The sequence below is a fragment of the Pangasianodon hypophthalmus genome, chromosome 7 (assembly GCF_027358585.1).
Source record: "Pangasianodon hypophthalmus isolate fPanHyp1 chromosome 7, fPanHyp1.pri, whole genome shotgun sequence".
Classification (NCBI taxonomy): domain Eukaryota; kingdom Metazoa; phylum Chordata; class Actinopteri; order Siluriformes; family Pangasiidae; genus Pangasianodon; species Pangasianodon hypophthalmus.
In genome coordinates this window covers 20,647,501-20,666,427 of record NC_069716.1, presented here as the reverse complement: position 1 = coordinate 20,666,427, position 18,927 = coordinate 20,647,501, and the positions used below count along the sequence as shown (strand labels likewise).

The 18,927-nt window shown below is 37.1% G+C and overlaps 1 protein-coding gene across 1 annotated transcript; it reads left to right on the top strand.

Moving 5' to 3' along the window:
* The first annotated feature begins 1,144 nt into the window (after positions 1-1,144).
* Positions 1,145-8,349, top strand: eef1g (eukaryotic translation elongation factor 1 gamma). The gene is made up of 10 exons (XM_026918033.3): positions 1,145-1,282; positions 2,091-2,249; positions 2,788-2,851; positions 3,632-3,774; positions 3,895-4,038; positions 5,598-5,727; positions 6,546-6,768; positions 6,919-7,091; positions 7,673-7,797; positions 8,062-8,349. Exons 1-10 carry the CDS (start codon positions 1,271-1,273, stop codon positions 8,218-8,220), a joined length of 1,332 nt encoding a protein of 443 aa, XP_026773834.1. The 5' UTR covers positions 1,145-1,270; the 3' UTR covers positions 8,221-8,349.
* Positions 8,350-18,927: the final 10,578 nt, after the last annotated feature.

Here is an 18,927-nt window from a genome sequence, read left to right as displayed (position 1 = left end):
TCAATGGTTTGGTGTCCTAGAGACAAACATATTCTAACAAGATAAACTCAGTCAGAGCTCCATGTGCAAAGAGGTTTATTTGGCAGACAAAATGAAAGCATAATCACAATCCAAAACTTTTATGCAAACACGGCCAGAATCCAAAAAATAAACCAATATAAACACGGCAAGGACGCAGTCAGACACAATGGATATTTAAAGAAAAGTCTACACACCCCTGTTAAAATTGCAGGTTGTTATGATGTTAAAAACGAAACAAAGATCATATTAGAGCTTTTTCCACCTTTATTGTGATATAGCAACCAACAAAATTCAGGTGAAAACAAATAGAAACACTTGAGGAAAAAAAAACTTACAATTACCTGGTTGCATAAGTATGTATACCCCTTAATTAATACTTTATTAGAGCACCTTTTGCTTGTAATACATCATTCAATTTTTTTTTAGATACCAACTAAGCACATCTTGATTTGGTCATTTTAATCCACTCTTCCTTGCAAAAATGCCCCAGTTTTATCGAATTGTGAGGGGATCTTCTGTGCACAGCCGTCTTCAAGTCAGGATCCAGATCTGTGCTCTGACTGGACCATAGAACAAAACATTAATCTTCTTCTGAAGCCATTATTGTTGACTTGGATTTTAAAGAAATAACCAATCAGCTTATCATACATTATATTATTCTAATTATTAAATATGATATATTAAAATATATATATATATATATATAAACATATATGATTATAGATGTTGAAATTATGTAAGTAGTAAATCCCTATAAGAAGGAAAATGGTTTAAAAGCAGTTATATTAAAAAAATTAAAAAATCCTGGTGGGCCTGTTCCTTATTTTTCCTCACTGAATGTGAACCCTAAGTGGATGCCAGGTTGCTGCCAGGCAGATGGTGTGGTCTCCCAGTGAGCTATACTCTTTAACTGCACACCTATAAAGTGAATTAACAATGTTGTGTCTAATAAACTGTCCATGTGTGATATGTACAAACATGAGTTAGGCAACACTGCAGTGTTTTTCATCCTCATTTCTCGCGAACCTTATTGAGTTTATTCATGGATGGCTAATTAGCTGAATGAAAGAAATTAAATGCATTAGAAAGCGTTATTAATATACCTATACTGAATAGCAAAAACATATACGCCATTACTCCGATAAAAAAAAGCGCTCTGGTCGGGATTTCTGACGTGTTATTTCTGCGACCTGCCTCCGTTATACGACATCAACGCGCGCCTCTGTTCTTTCTTTCTCTCTTCCTGAAGATGGCGGCAGGGGTGAGTAAGATGGAAGAAAATCCGTTTTCCGTGCTGGCCTTAAGCCTGTGCTTACAATCTCACCATTATCAAGTCCATCCTCGTTCCTATTGAGTTTATCGTCTTGAGATAATTTCTCGTAAGGTGTATTTAAGCCATAGCGCTGTTTATTTTGTTATAAAACGCTGCCCATGGCTTCAGTAGGAGGTATTATGAATGGGGAGCTAGATAGGAGTAGCACCGAGGCTCACCGTTTGTGCCACGTTACACCGGAACGCGCATGTTGCACTTCTTAACCACTGTAGATTCAGACTAAACTTGGATTTATACTGCCTTCAGATAGCATATTTATGGTTAAAACGTAGTATTTATATTTTCTATGAGATAACTGTTTGCCTGTTTAGGCTTAGATGCTAGTTGGATAACGTTAGCTGTGTCAGACTTGGGCTGTGTCCCAAATGGATCCATACTCCATATGCAAGTGCACCTCCTTAGAACAAAGGCTTTTTACATCCTGTATAGTTCACCATATGTCTAATAAGAAGCCATTTGGCTTTAAATTAATGCCTTTGTAGTCATGTATCTGTTTTTCCCCCCATTGTGTGTTTTAATTTTTGTATTGGGTTTAATTTATTAAACTAGTGGTAGCTGTCATGGCTTTTTTGTTTTTTTAAACAGCTAGAGAAATAAATGTTTACTTGATTTGTTAAAGTAGTGAGCACAAGCTTGAGCTTGTTTTAGTTATTTTACCATTGTAAAATCAATCTTTCTGTAAAGCCCATGTTTGTTTGGTATATTTCATGTGATCTTAACATACTGCTTTCTGCAGACTCTCTACACGTACCCTGAGAACTGGAGGGCTTTCAAGGCCCAGATTGCAGCCCAGTACAGCGGGGCTCGCCTGAAGGTGGCAAGCTCCCCCCCTGCCTTCACCTTTGGGCAGACGAACCGCTCCCCTGCTTTCCTCAGCAACTTTCCCTTGGGCAAGGTTGGCACATGCTCTGTTCTCGACTTCTTTGAATGTTGTTTACAACTTAAGTTTTAAGTTGTTACTTAAAGTAACACACAGACAACTGAACATCACCTCATCCTCCTTGCAATTCTTGCACATTTCCGTATTCAGTTTCTGCTCCTACAAATATTTATTATATACTGTACATCATCTTTATACTCTCTATCTGGCTGCTACTCCTTATGTTGACATTTAGAGCAACTTACATTGTTACTCTCTTGCATTAGTGTCATCTGATTCACTTTATAGTAGAACCGTGTACTTGTCGGTGCTGCACTGTAACTTACTGTGCCCATTGTCTTGTTTTTGGTAGTTTTGTACTGTCGGCACATGTTTGCACTGCACTTTAAGTAAATATATGTAGTCTCCTGTAGTTCTGTGTTTTGTTTTATGTAGCATCTTGGTCCTGGAGGAACGTTGTTTCGTTTCACTGTGTACTAACTAGCTGTATATGGTTGAAATGACAATAAAAGCCACTTGATTTATTTTGTTTACTGCTTTCCTTTGTCTTTAGGTTCCAGCTTACCAGGGTGATGATGGTTTCTGTCTGTTTGAGAGCAATGCCATTGCTCATTACTGTAAGTATTACCTTGCTTTTAAAATGGAGTTTGTGTAGCGAATGTGTAGCTTGGAGCATTGTCACTGCTTTTCTAACACCTTTACTAATGTATGTCTTACCCTGGGTTCATGTGGCAGCCTCTCATTGCCTGAAGCTCTAGCTGATGTGGCGAGGGTTTAATTTCTGTATAGATGATCACTATTCAATCAGTACAGCTAATGTTTGAAAGGGAAAATAAGATATTTTTTTTCTCCTCCTAATAGGCAGCTTGGCAACACATTTGCTGACATTCATGTATGAGAACATAAATTAGCAAACAAAGCAGGTGTTGTGTTTTTTTAATAATGTTTTTTGTTTTTTGGAGTGGCCCAGTGAACAAATAGAATAAAATAAATTACTCCTCCTTATTGACATTCTCAAACACAGATTTATTATTTGGTGTGTATGTTTTAATATGAATGTGTTTCGTGGTGTGATGCACCCTGATACTGTGACTAGAGCTCTTAATTTTGATACCCACTGCCTCCTGCATTACATTGATCTGGCTCATGGTACAACCTTTCTTACTAGGTGGAAATAATTAGCTTGCATGCATGACGGAATATATTTTGAGACTCGAACACTTGGGTATGTGGAAACACTGATGAAACTGAGCAGAATGAAATGCAGCTCAAAGCTGTCCTTTAATTCTCATGACGTGCACATCACGTCCCTGCCAGTGTAAATGCAGAGTTATACTGAAACACTGCTGTTTACCCATGTTTTGATATTTTTCTTGTCAACTTTGCTTTTCTTGTAGTGAGCAATGATGCCCTCCGTGGCAGCACTCCTCAAGCCAGTGCCCAGGTACTGCAGTGGGTCAGCTTTGCTGATTCTGAGATCATCCCTCCAGCCAGTGCCTGGGTCTTCCCAACCCTGGGCATCATGCAGTTCAACAAACAGGTCTATTGCTGTTTCACTTCTGGAATTAGCTCAGTAATATTCTGCACTGGCTTCTCCCAAGTTTTATACGTGTGGTAAATTTTTTATTTTTTTTTTCTCCCTGGGTTTCTACACGTCTAGGCCACAGAACAGGCCAAAGAGGAGGTGAAGCGTGTGCTTACTGTTCTGAACCAGCACTTAAACACTCGCACTTTTCTGGTTGGCGAGAGAGTCAGTCTGGCTGATATCACTGTGGTGTGCTCTCTACTCTGGCTCTACAAGCAGGTGAGTTTCATTAAAACCTTTTCTTTAAGGTTTTTTTGTGCATTTGTAGAATGTTTGTTTCTCCAGTCGGTGTTGCCTGGTACCACCTGGTATAAGTACTCATCTGGTAATCTCTGGTAGAATAATAATTCTAGTTAGCTAGTGTTGTATACGTATAGCAGACAACTGTGACTAATCCCAACCCAGGATTGTGTTCTATAAATACTATGTGAAATTTGCAAATGGATTTTATTTGCTGTAAAGAATGCTCTAGCGTTACTGACAAAATGTGTTATGCCCTCTGTAGGAAATGCAGTAATTTGACTCTTTAGAATCTTGTGACAGTTGATGGAAACGAAAAAAAAAAAAAAAAAAAAAGGATTTGGATGAGAATATGGATGGAAACAGGTCTGGTGTCAATATTACATTGTACCAGTAGATGACGCATTTCAGGTGTGAAGCTTTTCATGGAAATATTCTACTTTAAAAAAAATAAAAATAAAAAATGGATAGAGTCTTAAAGAACAAAAAATAAGGTCACAAAATGTTCTAAAGAGTAATGATCACTTTATATTACCTAATCAAAATTAATCCATGACTTTTAATTCAGTGCTTCTGTACTATAAATAAAAAAAAAATGTTTTAAGGGGATACCTTGATGCAAATATGGAGAGATATAATGCCCAAAGCTGAATTTAAGGCAACACTGAAATACTGAGCAGTGTACTTGTCTTGTGTGTTGTATGGGTGTTTATTTTTGTGTGTTTGTGATGGGGAACTTGTTTACAAAACTATGGTAGAGAGAAATGTCATATAATCCTGCATGTATAGTGAAGTTGTTTTGCAGTGTGAAATTGGTGTCAACTAGGCTATTTGGGCTGTTTAATCATTAACTGGTCTTATCTAACTATTCATCCAGTGACACTTTCTCACTGCTGGTGCATGAAATGAATATGAACAAAGCTGAACATTTTTTGATGATCATGTTTATGCCTACTAGTTGTGGATGTGTTCCTAGGGTTATACTGTTGTACTTTATTGATTGGGCTGTTGGGTTCTTACTTATTGGAAAATGTTTGAACGAGACTTAAGTAATCGGACCAGACACATTTAGCATTGTTCCTCACTTGGGCCAACATAATAAAACATAACTTTTATTCACAGTACAGTTGTAAAAATGCAGTGTTATGAAAGTTATGTCAGCTGTGAGCCAAGTAGGTAATTTGTTCTTGTTGTTTCAGTCTTACTGAGTATCATCAGTCATAGACTAAGCAAAATGAACATCTGATTGTATTAATGATCATGGCTTTTTAATTACCATTCACTGCTGTTTCTGCACTGCATCTGTTCCTGTGTAAAGCATGTTTGCCAGCTTCTCATACCCAAGAGGCTAGGACAAATGTAAAAGCACTATGCTGCTTAACCAGTTGATACACCTTCAGAACATGTTCAGACTGACTTTCTTAACCAGACCTTTGCTCAGATATGATCCAGAACTGTGGGAAGATGTTTTCATTTTTCTAGGAACAGCAAGTCATGGGGTAATACAAATGAAAATCGATATTACTTGCCTTTTGTAGGTTCTTGAGCCTGCTTTCCGTCAGCCCTACCCCAACGTCAATCGCTGGTTTGTGACCTGCATCAACCAGCCCCAGTTTAAAGCAGTTCTTGGAGAGGTCAAGCTCTGTGAAAAGATGGCTCAGTTTGATGGTAAGATGCTATCCCATATTTGCAGTCATAGCTGACCATGTTCACTATTTAGTTACCTTACTAGGAATTATGGCTGTCTGGTTTAGCAAATATAATGTGCCAATATCTACTGACCATCAGATTGTTATAATCATCTACTATCACAGTGATTGCATAGTTTGACTATCCATTTTCACTCTTATACTCTGAGCTGTGAGGGGTTCTCCATTATTAACACACTCTGAAAGCCTTGCCCCACAAGAAGTTAACTATTTTATGAAGGATGCCACTGAAAAATTTCAGCCAAAATTAGTCAAACGACACGTTTTCAGTCGAAAGAGAGACGAAAAAATTAAATGGGTCTACAACAAAGTGTAAAATCTTATCTCTATTAGTGGTAATGATCATTAAAAAGTTATTTAAAACACTGCTTTCGCTCCTGTTTTAAAGCAGCGTGGTCAAGTCTGTTGCAGTAGAAACTGGAATTTACATGTACAGGACATTAGAGTAACCACCAGGCAAGCGGCAGATTTTTCAGTAAAGCTTTTGCTTTGCATTCATTATTTCTCTGTATTACATGTCAAGCACAAAACAAGTAAGGCACAGACAGGAGGAAAGTTTAATTGCAGTGGAAAAAATTATGGTTTTGTATGCCACATTAAAATTTGTTCATTAACTCTTAGATATTCGTTATTAAAATTACTTTAAATTATTACTTTAAAAATTTTAATTAGTCTCCATGTCGCACATTACGATTTAGTCGACCCAGCCCAACAAGAAATAGTTCCACATGACTTGGAGAATTGCACTCAGTTTCTGGTTCTGTTTTGTTCCTGTAGCCAAGAAGTTTGCTGAGAACCAGCCCAAGAAGGAGGCTCCATCCAAGAAGGAGAAAGCTGGCAAGGAGGCTGGTAAGCAGCAGCCCCAGCAACAGCAGGAGAAAAAGGAGAAGAAAAAGGAGGAGAAAAAGCCTGCCCCTCCAGCTGAGGAGATGGACGAGTGTGAAGCTGCTCTTGCCTCTGAACCAAAAACCAAGGACCCATTTGCTCACCTTCCAAAGAGGTAAATGAATGCTAACATTTTCTGTTGAAATTCTGACCTTGGTACTACCAGGAAACATTTCTTTACTGTGCACTACAATAATGTGCATGTGTAATCGTACATAATTCAGGGTTTTGAAGCCTGACCCATTCTTTATTAATTTACCCCCAGCCCATTTGTGTTGGATGAGTTCAAGAGAAAGTACTCTAATGAGGACACACTGACTGTGGCTATCCCTCACTTCTGGGAAAACTTTGACCGTGAGGGCTACTCTATCTGGTATGGCGAATACCGCTTTCCAGAGGAGCTGACCATGACCTTCATGAGCTGCAATCTTATCACGGGTATGAGCAGGGCATGCTGACAGCAACTTCATGTTTTTGTTAGCTTGGAATGTTTCTAGTTTATTAAGTCACTACAGAGTGCAGGTAGATCCCACCAGTTAGTATCATGAAACTGAGACTGTCAGACCTGTTTGCTGCTGCTTTCATATTTTGTAAATAATACCAGCATTTTTATTTTCCAAGACAGCGCTAAGCAGGATGACAGTATTGATACTGTGATCAATAACACAAATTTCTGAGATGGAGACAGTCAGTGTTAGAAAGGTTACAAATAGTTGATGGATGTTGAAATGTATTTATGACCACAGTGGTGCTTTCTTTCCTTTTTCAGGTTATTTGTGTATAGATAAGAGAAATCACTGAAATCATTTTCACGGTTCAAAAAAGCCTTTGGGATTTAAAAAAAAAAAAAAGCCTTCCACGTTAATTTGTTTGATATAGCTTTTGAAATGTTGCCCCAATGCCCGTTTGCACTTGAAACCTGTTTGTAGTGATTGTTTTTATTTTTGGGGATGCACTATTGGGCTTGTACTGTTGGATTAAGACTGTGTGATTAAGTGACCTCGTTTGTTCTGTTTTAGGAATGTTCCAGCGTCTTGATAAACTGCGCAAGAACGCTTTTGCTAGCGTCATCCTGTTTGGCACAAACAACGACAGTTCTATCTCTGGCATTTGGGTTTTCAGAGGCCAAGATCTAGCTTTCACTGTAAGTCACTTCATGTTTTCTGTTCTTAGTTTTGGGATTATTTTAGCAGGTTGGTTCATCCCCAGAAATGCTGCTTACACTGTTCTTCCTAGAAAAGGCTTTTTGGTTATGCTTTGACTGTTTTTATAGGTTAACCATTTCTAGTATTGCATCTTATTTACTGCTGAATTGAATTAGTCCAGTTCCTGATGTCTTTACCCATATAAATGTGCACTCTTGCTGTGAAATGTGCTTGTTTACAATGGTTCTCTTGTTTATCTTCAGCTGTCTGAAGACTGGCAGATTGACTACGAGTCCTATAAGTGGCGTAAGCTGGATGTGGACAGCGAGGAGTGCAAGACCATGGTGAAGGAATACTTTGCATGGGAGGGTGAATTCAAGCACGTAGGCAAACCTTTCAGTCAGGGCAAGATCTTCAAGTGAGCAGTGATGGAACTTACCAACTATCAACATCTGAATCTAAGGACATGGAAAAAAGGAACTGAAATGTCAAGTTGGAGAGTGTTGCATTCTAAGGTGTTAAATTGAGGAAAATAAAAATACTTTTCACAATCCCACTTGGTTTATTTTATTTTATATATTTTTAATTTTTAAATTTTTTTTTTTACTAGAAAAATCATTGTTATGGTAAATTAGAAGAGCTGAATATTAAGAAAACTGAGTAAAGACTCATTTGAATATATATAAGTGGCAGCAAGTACAGGAGCAGCTGGTTTCTTTTTCATTTTCTCTCTGGTAATACTTGTTTGATTACTGCAAGATGTCTATTGAATTGTTAAATAATTGCGAAGGACACGTAATTGGTGAACTATGTAGAACGTAACTGGTAAAATACAAAATATTTGTTGACTTGTATTGAACAGCTTTTCAAATCTGAACACTTGGGGCAAAATAATGGCTCAAATTTGATATGGGTTTGTAGCAATCTTGGCACTACACAATGCTGCAACTTTTTAGCTTCTCAGCTTCAGCTTTGCTTCTCTCACAGCCGCTTACTGCCCAGAGAGAGAGAGAGAGAGAGATCACATTTGATTCAACACACCCAAGCTGAACCACACCCTACCTGCTGCAAATGTTTTATTTATTTATTTATTTAAAATTAGAAATTAGAAAATGGAGTTGCTGTAAGGCAGCAGAGGGCGCTCAAAGCTACAAATAGAAGGATGTGTCTCCTGCTCCTAAAATGGAGACCAGCTTCTAAGAGCTAAAGTTACTGAGGTTGTGTTCTTAAAATGGAGTGCATACAGGGCTTTGAAAAGCCAAGAAGATTTTTTTATTTATTTTTTTTTAATAAACTTTGCAAACTATCAATGTATTTAGTCCTTTCAAAGCTATAACTTAAATATTTATGGACTCTAGTGAGGAGTCCAACTTTGTCTTTTTCAAAAGAAAGCTTTGTTTTCTTTAAAATGTGTCCTTACCTGTCCTTTTCCTCCTCACTTGATGGTTTGGAAATGGTGGGTGAAAAAGATGCACATCATAATTTTTATTTGTATGTACATAAGCATGAAATAATGAGTTATGCCTGAATATGGGACCCTAAATTGTTAACATTTATGCACATCATTTATAATACAATAATAATCAGGCTTTGTGATAGTCTTGTTAAATATTACAGAAAGACGATGCAGTGTTTGGGCAGTCTGAATAGGTGAGTAGTTTAAAGACCATGTTATAAGAGCTGTTACAAGTGTTCCCTTCTCTGCAGTTTAGGGTGTTTGTCAAAAAGTAAAGCCCATATTAACTTAAGTAAATCATACATGTGAGCCTATATTCTGTTCATTATGACCACCTCCAAATATTATAAGGTCCTCTGTATTCACACATTTTTTTAAAAAATTTTTTATTAAGTATGCACTGAAATTACTAGAATTTGACCTCCTGGGTTCAAATTAATCCACTTAATTTAGCTGCTTGTTCTTGGCCCCAGGGCTGTTGGGTCACACCTACATTAAAATGTAGTCACCTGAAGCACATGTTTGCTGTGCCAAAAGAAGTGAATGGTTTCCCCTCAGTGGTAATGAGTAAAGAAAACAAAAAAGGCTGAGTTAAACACGGAAGTATGCTGCATATACCAGACGTTAAAACAGTATAAATAAAATAAAATGTTCTTGGTGCAGTTGGCTTGCCTGATTACCCCCAAGCATACAGTAGTTTGCATAAAGGCATGCGTGCTGACACACCCGTGAGCCTGGTGGAGTCACAAGTAAGCCTGCAAACCACAGAAACAAGTCATGAAATTTATATTCTCATATCATCCCTTCAGGTTTTGTATGTATACATGACTTGTAGACAATATTTAAATTTTTCTGCAAGTTTGTCATTTGTAGCAAGTGAACAAAAATGCCGTGTTCTTGCAGGTGCATGAGGTTTACACATGGGGGTGCAAGAACTTGGAACCTCTGGTGTTGCTTTGGTTTGCACACCCAGTTTTATACCTATATGGCCAAGCAGGCACACATATACTGTATACTTGCTTACAGTTCATTCAAATGCTCTTTCTTACACTAAATTCTTATACCACCCCAGCCTGGGAATGTGTGTAAGCCTAGACGTATCTTTAGGTTTGTTCAGAGATGCAGCAAGACTTCTACTTGTCAAGGTTGATCTCGTGATGGGGTTCAGAATGTCTATAACTCTTATTCAGTGTAATTTCACAGAGGTTTAACAATGCACCAATTTGAAATGCAACATTAAAGGCGAGTCTATTTGAATGACAGTGTTGAACAAACATTAAAGCAGTTCATTCAGCCGAGTGTTAGGATGTCTTAATCATGCACCTGTAATCACATAAGGTCACTGTTCCTTGTTTATGTAGGTCTCAAGAGGTGGTGTGTTGCGCAACCCTGTGGTGTGCAGGGAGGGGCTGGATTTCATCAGCCATAGCAAACTCTTTGAAAGGTAGAGCTCTACCTTCACCATAAAGAATTTTAATGGTTACCAAGGCTGCAAGCTATACAACACAGATCATGATTCTATATAAACAGTCAAAGCAGAGATCATTTCTGAGGTTTGCTGCAGTTTAAAACCCATAAGTTAAGTTTTCATGAATTCAGTCTTATCTATGTTGTAGTCCATGATTAGATGATTATGTTATATGATTAGACCTTTGGGGACCTTGAGCAAGATTTGAGTTAGGGCTCTCTCCACCAGAATGACTAATTTTGTCTTGGCACTCTCTTCAGGTGGGGTTGACATAATGGCAGAAAAAACAGAATTTGTCTGTGGTATTCATACAGGATTGATATAGTTTTGCACAATCTTTTTAGGAATTTAATTAGTGGAAATTGCTCTTTTTCACATGCACTGGAAATCCCTGCTGCACATTAATTGTGCATATTTTGATTAACTTCAGGTACTAAGATGTTTGTTGGATTTTCCCATTTGATTATTTGGAGTACTTCATTATACAATAGTACAGCACAAATACCTGCATACAATACAACTAAGTGCAAATGTGTGCATCCCTTGCAATGCCTGGGCACAAAAAGGAAAATGTACCTGTTTTAATAATTTATCTACAAAAAATGAATAACAAGATGTGGGCATATCCTGGAAGAAAACGATAATCCAAAATGCAACTTAAAATCACCAGAAAAATAGCTGGATTTTCCCCCTTAATTTTGTCTAATGGTATGCAGGCTGTTGCACTACACTATATAGCTAGGCATCTCAGCATCTGTAGCACTTCCATCATACTAAAATATTCACCCTTGAATTGAATAATTTTAATATTTACATGCAGCAAACATTGTAGTCAAAGTTTTGTTGGTAAATAAAGGCTAATCAGTGTCAACACTTACATACCTTATTTGAGGTGACAACATTTTGGAGGATCTTAGCCTGCTAACTATATTCCTCCAAAATTTAGTGCACTGTATACTGAATAGTATGCATACACAAGTACTATAAGTAATACATAAGGATACACTATAGATGGTGTGGTATACTATTTGCACAATTAATAGTTACACACAGTGGATTTGATTCTTACCCATTGAGAAAAAAAGAACTGTTTCAAACTTTATTGGCAACATGCCATCATAAGATAACATTTATTAGGGAGTTTCCTGTTGGCTGTGGTGCCCTGAGCAGCTGATTATGTCACTTATTAGGTGAGGGTTATCCAATCTTACCTGCAAAGGGCTGATATGGCTGTTGTTTATTGTTCTAAAGAAGTCTGAGGTACATCTAATAGTTGATTAAAGGCGAAGATTAACTGATTAAACAGGCGGAGTGAGGTGTGACCCCTTATTGGTTGGAACAAAACCCTGCAACCACCCTTTGTGGATAATATTGAATGCCACTGTATTAGATAGAGCTGGCTCTGACAAGAACTACCAAGAGATATAACCAACAGATTAGTGCAGGGGTGGTTGCAGTTTTTTTTTTCAACGAAGCAGGAGCCACACCCTATTCTACTCGTTTAATCAGCTGGTCTCTGTCGTCAGACTAATTGATGAGGTGTATTTGGTGTGTGCATGCTTTGCTGGATTAAAAACCTACAGACAACATTGGACGTTTCTAGGTTAGTGTTATAACCATCATTTCTCACAAGGTTTACAAATGTCCCTCTTTGCTTGATCTTTGCCAGATTTCTAACAAAACTTCTAAGAAAACTAGATAATAATTTGAGGAACTTTCCTTCATGTTATACCTTATCATATTCTTAGCTTTTGTTCTGGCTAGTAAAAGTCAGTAGTTTGTGGATTGTTTCCATTTTAGAATTTACAGGCAAGTCTCATTCAACTGATGTTTGACTCTGGGGTTACATAGAGCTTCAGGGCAGGGTGGAAACCTGTTAACAGCAAGGAAAAAATAAAAAGGGAAGTGAGCGTTGGAACATTTGCCAAAAAACTCCCTTGCTTTTGGAAAGCTGTTCATGGCCTCCTTACTGCTTCCTTTGTATTTGTTCACTCACTTCAGGGGTTAAATGGTTTATGAAAAAATCTTCATGGCTTGTTTGAGCTATTTGCCAAAAGCAACTATGCAGAATCCTGAATTTCTCACCACTATCTTCCAAACATGCGCATGTACACACGTACACACGTACACACAAGCCCAACCAGCTCCCTTCTGCCTTCTTGGCTGCATGAGATTCTCCCCGCCCCATTTCTTTCCCCAACACATACCTCCTGTCTGAGATCTGCTGGTCTGCAACAGGCTGGTGTTATGAAGTATTACACTGAGTGAGCGTGACCAAAGCTTTCTGAATTATACATTCACTTCTAATATGTCCCATGTGAGGGCACAAGTGTGGTATGCATCTGTTTGACGCATCTAAAAAGAGAGAGGTCATGGTCGGCTTCAGAACTCAGTGTGCCTATTTTGAGTATGTAGAGAAATTCTTTATGTACACAATGTAATTAAGTTACACTTTTACAAGGACATGGCAGCAAGGGTGAAGCAGAGATTACATTCTTTTTGCTATGTTCTTATGTACCATAAAAAAAATAAGCGATTATGAAAAGCAAATATAAAATTCTTTTGTGCAAGACTGGAAAAAAAGAAGAGTCTACATAGTCTATCATCTCTGAAAGTAGTTTGCACGGTGTTGTGCTGATATTGGGATTTTCCCCTAGAGTCAGTCACCATGCTGTTCTGCCAGGAAAAAAATAATAAGCCTTGTTTGGAATTAGGTCAAGAAAAACTGCGTTGAAAAAAACAACAACTCTGTAACACTCCTGTTTAGAATCAGATATAACCCACCTGATCTTATATATAGGCTTTAAGTTATGTTATGGCATACATTTCTCTGGTGTTAAAGTTAAGACTGTGAGCTGTGTTACGAAGTCACGTTTGTGTATGCATATAAGCAAGGCAGAAAAGTGCCTTTCTGAAATATTTCAGCAAAGGGGTTGGAGGTCAGGGTGCTGAAGGGAAATATGTGGAAGGCGTGTCAGCTTGAATTGTTCTTTGCCATCTAGCAATTGTTGAGTTTGCAAACACTTTGGCTTACGTTTTAAATGTTATCTTCAAGCATGGCCAGTGCTTTGTAGTGTTCACCCCTTTAAAAGGATTTTGCTTGGTGATTTTTCAGTGTAGGCATTAGAGGGAAGAGAGAAAACAGACAGCCCCTGCATGTTTGGACTTGAGACCCCATACATAACTCTTTAGGCTCGGATTACCAAAGGGGGAGGTGGTGTGCAAGAGTATGCAGTCACATCTAGAATACTTCTACAATACTTAAAAATGTCAGAGAAGAAAAGATAGTGTACCCATAGAAATTGTCTAAAACACTGTTTTAAACATTATGCTGGTCAAGTAAGCATTCATACGTACTTCATAGGTACGCACACTTCTTATAGCAGGGTTTCTCATATATTTGCAGCCACGGCCCCTTAACTGTAAAATAAATTCCTTGAATCCCTTCTGAGCCAGAAAGCTTTTTATTCCTGAACTTTCTATCAATAGAACAAATTAGGTCAAAGTTGACATTACTTGTAAGCCTACTTATTTTTGAGTTATTGAGGTTTGGATTAAACTCATTCAAGTGACCAGTCAAAGAACCCAATGATAAATATATTATGGATTCCTGGGGGGTCCCCAGACCCCACTTTGAGAATAACGCTATAGTAAAGAGTCACCCTGTACTAGTATATTATGATTATACGGCAAGGAAAGTTTGGAATACGATTTAGATCCTATTAGAAATGGCATGCGCTCACAAACCCTAATGCAATGCCCTTATGCTACCATTATTGTAAAGAATTTAAATACTATAGGGTTACATTACAACCTTGCAACAACCTTAGGCACATTTTCTGCACCCTATCATTCTCAAAAAAAAAAAAGCTTGACAATAGTTTAACTCCAGCATGTACATTGGTGCTATGAAAGCACAGTATGTTAAAAAGGCATTACACAGGTTAATTAGCACAGACCTGTATCAGAGGATTTGAACAATTGTTAGAGTTTCGTTCACTTTAGGGTGGTCAATCACCATCTGACACCTCAGTGAGACAGTGTTACTTTAAATAATTTTGTATGTCTAATATGTAGCCAGAGTAGGAATGGAAATAAATGTCTAATATGCATAAATATTGTTAATTTATGATTTTATAATAAAGGCCTAAGGCATAAATGGATCCAATTTCCTCATGTCTTTGCCAAATCAAAATGGTCACAATCCAAAAAAACGTTCTTTCTATGTGTGGAAATTCCCGATTCAGTATAACATATAAAATATCAGGTGATTTGATCCTTTCTATCATGTGTCTACAGTGAGGTGTGGTCCAAAAGCTGAGCACACTGTATATCTTGAGCTTGTGATATTGTTTGCTTTCCAGATTGTTGCTTCAAGAAGTGGTTAGGCAAGTTACTGCCCAAGGATATATACGTTACTCAAAGCACAGGACCTGTACCAACAGAACACCTTGTATACATGAAAAACTTAAATTACATGAATGTTACTCTCTACTCTTGTCACTTCTAAGTTTTTCCTTTCACTATTTCCTCAGCTTTACCTTTGTTGTTGGCTATGCAAATATGAGTACTTGGGAGGATGGGTGTGGCACTGATTTAAATGGGTCACATTAATGTGATCTGAAAGTCTGACTTCCTCTTTTGGGTTTTGTGTAAACTGGTTTCTGGAAGCTTTGTTGTCACTCTATAGGAGCCGTTTTTATCACTGAATACAACTACTAACTTTACACAAACCACTTTAGCTAGCAACACATTAGAGCGTATTCATATCAGTGTATTAATGTGGTAGTGGTGATTCCAAAATTGGGGTGTCACTATCCCTAACTCTAAAATTGAATTTATTTATTTATTTATAATTTTACATAATTGAATCTAAGAAAGCATGCATTTAACCATTAAAAAAATTACACGACACCTCAGGCAAAAATATTTTATTACAAGGTTTCTTTTCAAGGTTTCTTTGCTGAAAATGGCTGTGTTTTGCTCTTAAATGGGTAAGTGTTGACAGTAAAAAGTTTGGGTTTTAGCAAATACACAAAATATAGTTAACAAGCATGCATGCTAATGACATGTGTACATTAGGACTTCCAATGATTTCATGGAAGTCCATGATGACTGATGACTTCATCAGTCAATATCACAAGATAATTGAAAATAAAGTAAGAAGAATAAGAGAACGTACTTATCTTCTTCCCATGATCTTCAGAAAATTTACTTTATGCAACTTCCTTTTGAACATGTTCAGACAACTGGGTTAAATGAATGTTGTGGAACACATTCAGAACATTTTTCATAACTTATAACTTTCATAACTTCATAACATTCATTCATGTTTCAATGAATGACTCATGAAAATGCATGTTTCAAGCATAAGATGTTAAATGGATTAATGTATTAATGCACAATTTCTTGCTTTTCTTCCATATTCTTTTTTTTAATGAGTTTTTTAATGATTATATTTCAAGATAAAGTGTAGTTAAAGTGGGCTGCTACAGACAATTACATTTTTTATTAATTGTTGAAGCTATTTATCTGAAACATGCACATAGGCTGTTGAGAACAACACTGTTTAAAATGGGCATTTACCTTTAATTTACACACACATCTGTAAATTTAATATCAGTGGGACACACATGGCACCCCAATCGTGGAATTGCTCGTTCCGTGACAGAATAAGAGGAATTTGAAACTGGAGTATACTAAATAGCTTCCTTTTTCAGGACTATGGATGAATCACTCTGTACCACTCAGCATTTACCACAACTTTCAGAATTTCAGATTTTTTCCTGAATTGTGTTGGCATGGTTTCCTTATATTGGAAAGAACATTTAAGAACTGGCTCACATGTTTAATGGTAATGTTTTGACATGGATATTTCTTATGATTTACATAATGAAACACAGAATGAAACATAATTAACACATTGTTTTTAGGCTCATAAGCTGATGCTTAATTAACACATTAACCGTACTGCTTACGGTTTGCACCAGTTTGTTAAAAGCATTAAATACTTATGTGAACTTGAAATGCAGATGATGATTGTTCCCTTTCTGTATGCTTGAGGTAGTGCTCAGAGACATTTTCATAAATATCAGAGTAGCTCTTTACCATTACAGTTCTCCAAGTGACCTGCACTGATCTCACCCTACAGCATATGCCAAAAGTCTTCATATATAGGGGAAATTGACACTTTATAGCAAAATGTAACTATAAAAAATAAAATAAATGTTTATTTACAAAACATCATCTACATGATTGCCATTTCGTTGTAAACACCCATGGAGTCATCTCTCCCACTCATGATGAGCTCGTGTTAACACATCTGGTGTTGTGCATGTAATTGCATGTCCATCGCAACCTTGCCATGAGAATGATTTCAGTATGTTCTTCTTTTCTCAAAGGCATTCTTAAAGGCTATCTGGGAAAAAAACTAAGTATGAAAAATTTTGGAAGATATTTTGCTAAAAAGTGTTAATTTCCCCTATGTATGGAGACGTTTTGGACACTCTGTATTATATATTTGCACTTTATGTAGACCTTTGTCCCATGCTGCTGCATTTTGTCTTGCACCACGATCCCAAAGAAATGGTCATTCAGTGGTATATGAGTTATATGAAGGAAAGACAATAAAACCCGCTTGACGTTTACAGTAGCATCTTTAAATAATCTTGACAATTTTTAGGAAGTTCTCTGTCCTAGACTAACCATACCTTATCAGGTGATAGATTGTTAGTCTTAACCTGTGCAAGACTTGAGGTGAATACTATTCACAGCAGACTGAAACTGTCAAAATGAAAACTATGGCTGGAATGGAATGCTCATAGGAGGTCTGTTGTTAAAAGGGTGCAAAATAGATAAAAGTATGGCAACCATGTACTGACGGCTTAAAGTTGGAAAAATTGCAGAAGCTCAGGAATATTCTTATTTTAAAAGAAACTAATTCTGTCAGTACTGTTCAAAAGTCTTAAACCACACAAGTGTTTGCTGTAAAACATATTAGATTAATTACGACCTTACATTAATTCTGTAAAAGTAACAAAATATTAGTGCATTTTCCAAGAGGTTATTTATATCTTGTGAGATTGCTAGCAGAACATGTTTGCTTTCCAAACCTTTACAGCATCTCAGCTGTTCCATGCATTTGTTAAATTCCACCACAATCTCATCAGTGTCACTATTTATTGATGAAGCACAGCAGGTGTGCTAGTGCTAGAACACTGGGTAACTGGATGGTAATTACAAATACTGGTTTGTTGTGAGGAGCGGTTTAAAATGACTAAGCCATCTCAGTGACACACAGATGGAAAAATCTTTTGTGTTTTTCACACACAAAAATCACATTGGTGGTGTTTTTTTTGTTTTTTTTTTTCCCTTCTTCTTTAAATGACCATGAAGAAATTTAAAGAAGCTCTCTCACTTCTGGGTAGACAATGTAACATAAGACCCCAAGAAATGTTCTGCATCTTAAATGTGATTTTTATTAAAGGACAGTGAGAAATATGGTCAGCTGCTTGCTTATCATCCATGGTTTGGGAGAAGTAAGCTTAGAAGAGAGAAACCTTCTTATGGAAGCATGTCTTGTAAGTTGTCGTGTAGCTAAAAAAAATATTATATAAATCTTAGAGGGCAATGAGTCCAATTTTTTTTTTTTTTTTTTAAGAAAAGTACCAGTACTTCAGAAGAAACCGGTGCGAACTTTTGTGAGGGTTTCTGTGAAACACAGTTAGTGGTGCAGTTCAAACAATAATGTAGGTTCAACAAATAAAGCAGGTCTTACATTATTGGTTGATTTGACCAGGTGATCTGGTCAAAACAATGATGGATGACGAGGAATGGAAATATAAGATTACGGAAGCATCTAACACAAATAAGATCTATTTAGAGTGGAAGTGTGATGGGACACTTAGAATGTTACATCAGTATGTGGGGTACCACGCACAGAAAAAAAAAAACGGCCAAGTCCTTTAAGCTTTGAGGAATTTACCACAGCTCTATACTCTTAGAGAAAGGGTCAGTCAAGGATTTTTAAAGGTTCTTTGGTTTGTCCCTCTGGAGGAATCCTTAATGATTTTATGTAAAACCTCCACAACAACTTTTAGGGAAAAAACAGCTTTGGTACAGCTTTAAAAAGTTCAAAACATTAACTATCCAAAGAAACCTTGAGGACCTCTTTTTTTTCTAAGAGTGTTTTCCATTTGCACATTT

What these genes read in the sequence shown, in the direction of transcription:
- eef1g (XM_026918033.3), top strand. An exon ending in TCATGCAGTTCAACAAACAG is followed by an intron (nt 3,775 to 3,894) that starts GTCTATTGCTGT and finishes CTACACGTCTAG; the next exon opens with GCCACAGAACAGGCCAAAGA. An exon ending in TACTCTGGCTCTACAAGCAG is followed by an intron (nt 4,039 to 5,597) that starts GTGAGTTTCATT and finishes TGCCTTTTGTAG; the next exon opens with GTTCTTGAGCCTGCTTTCCG.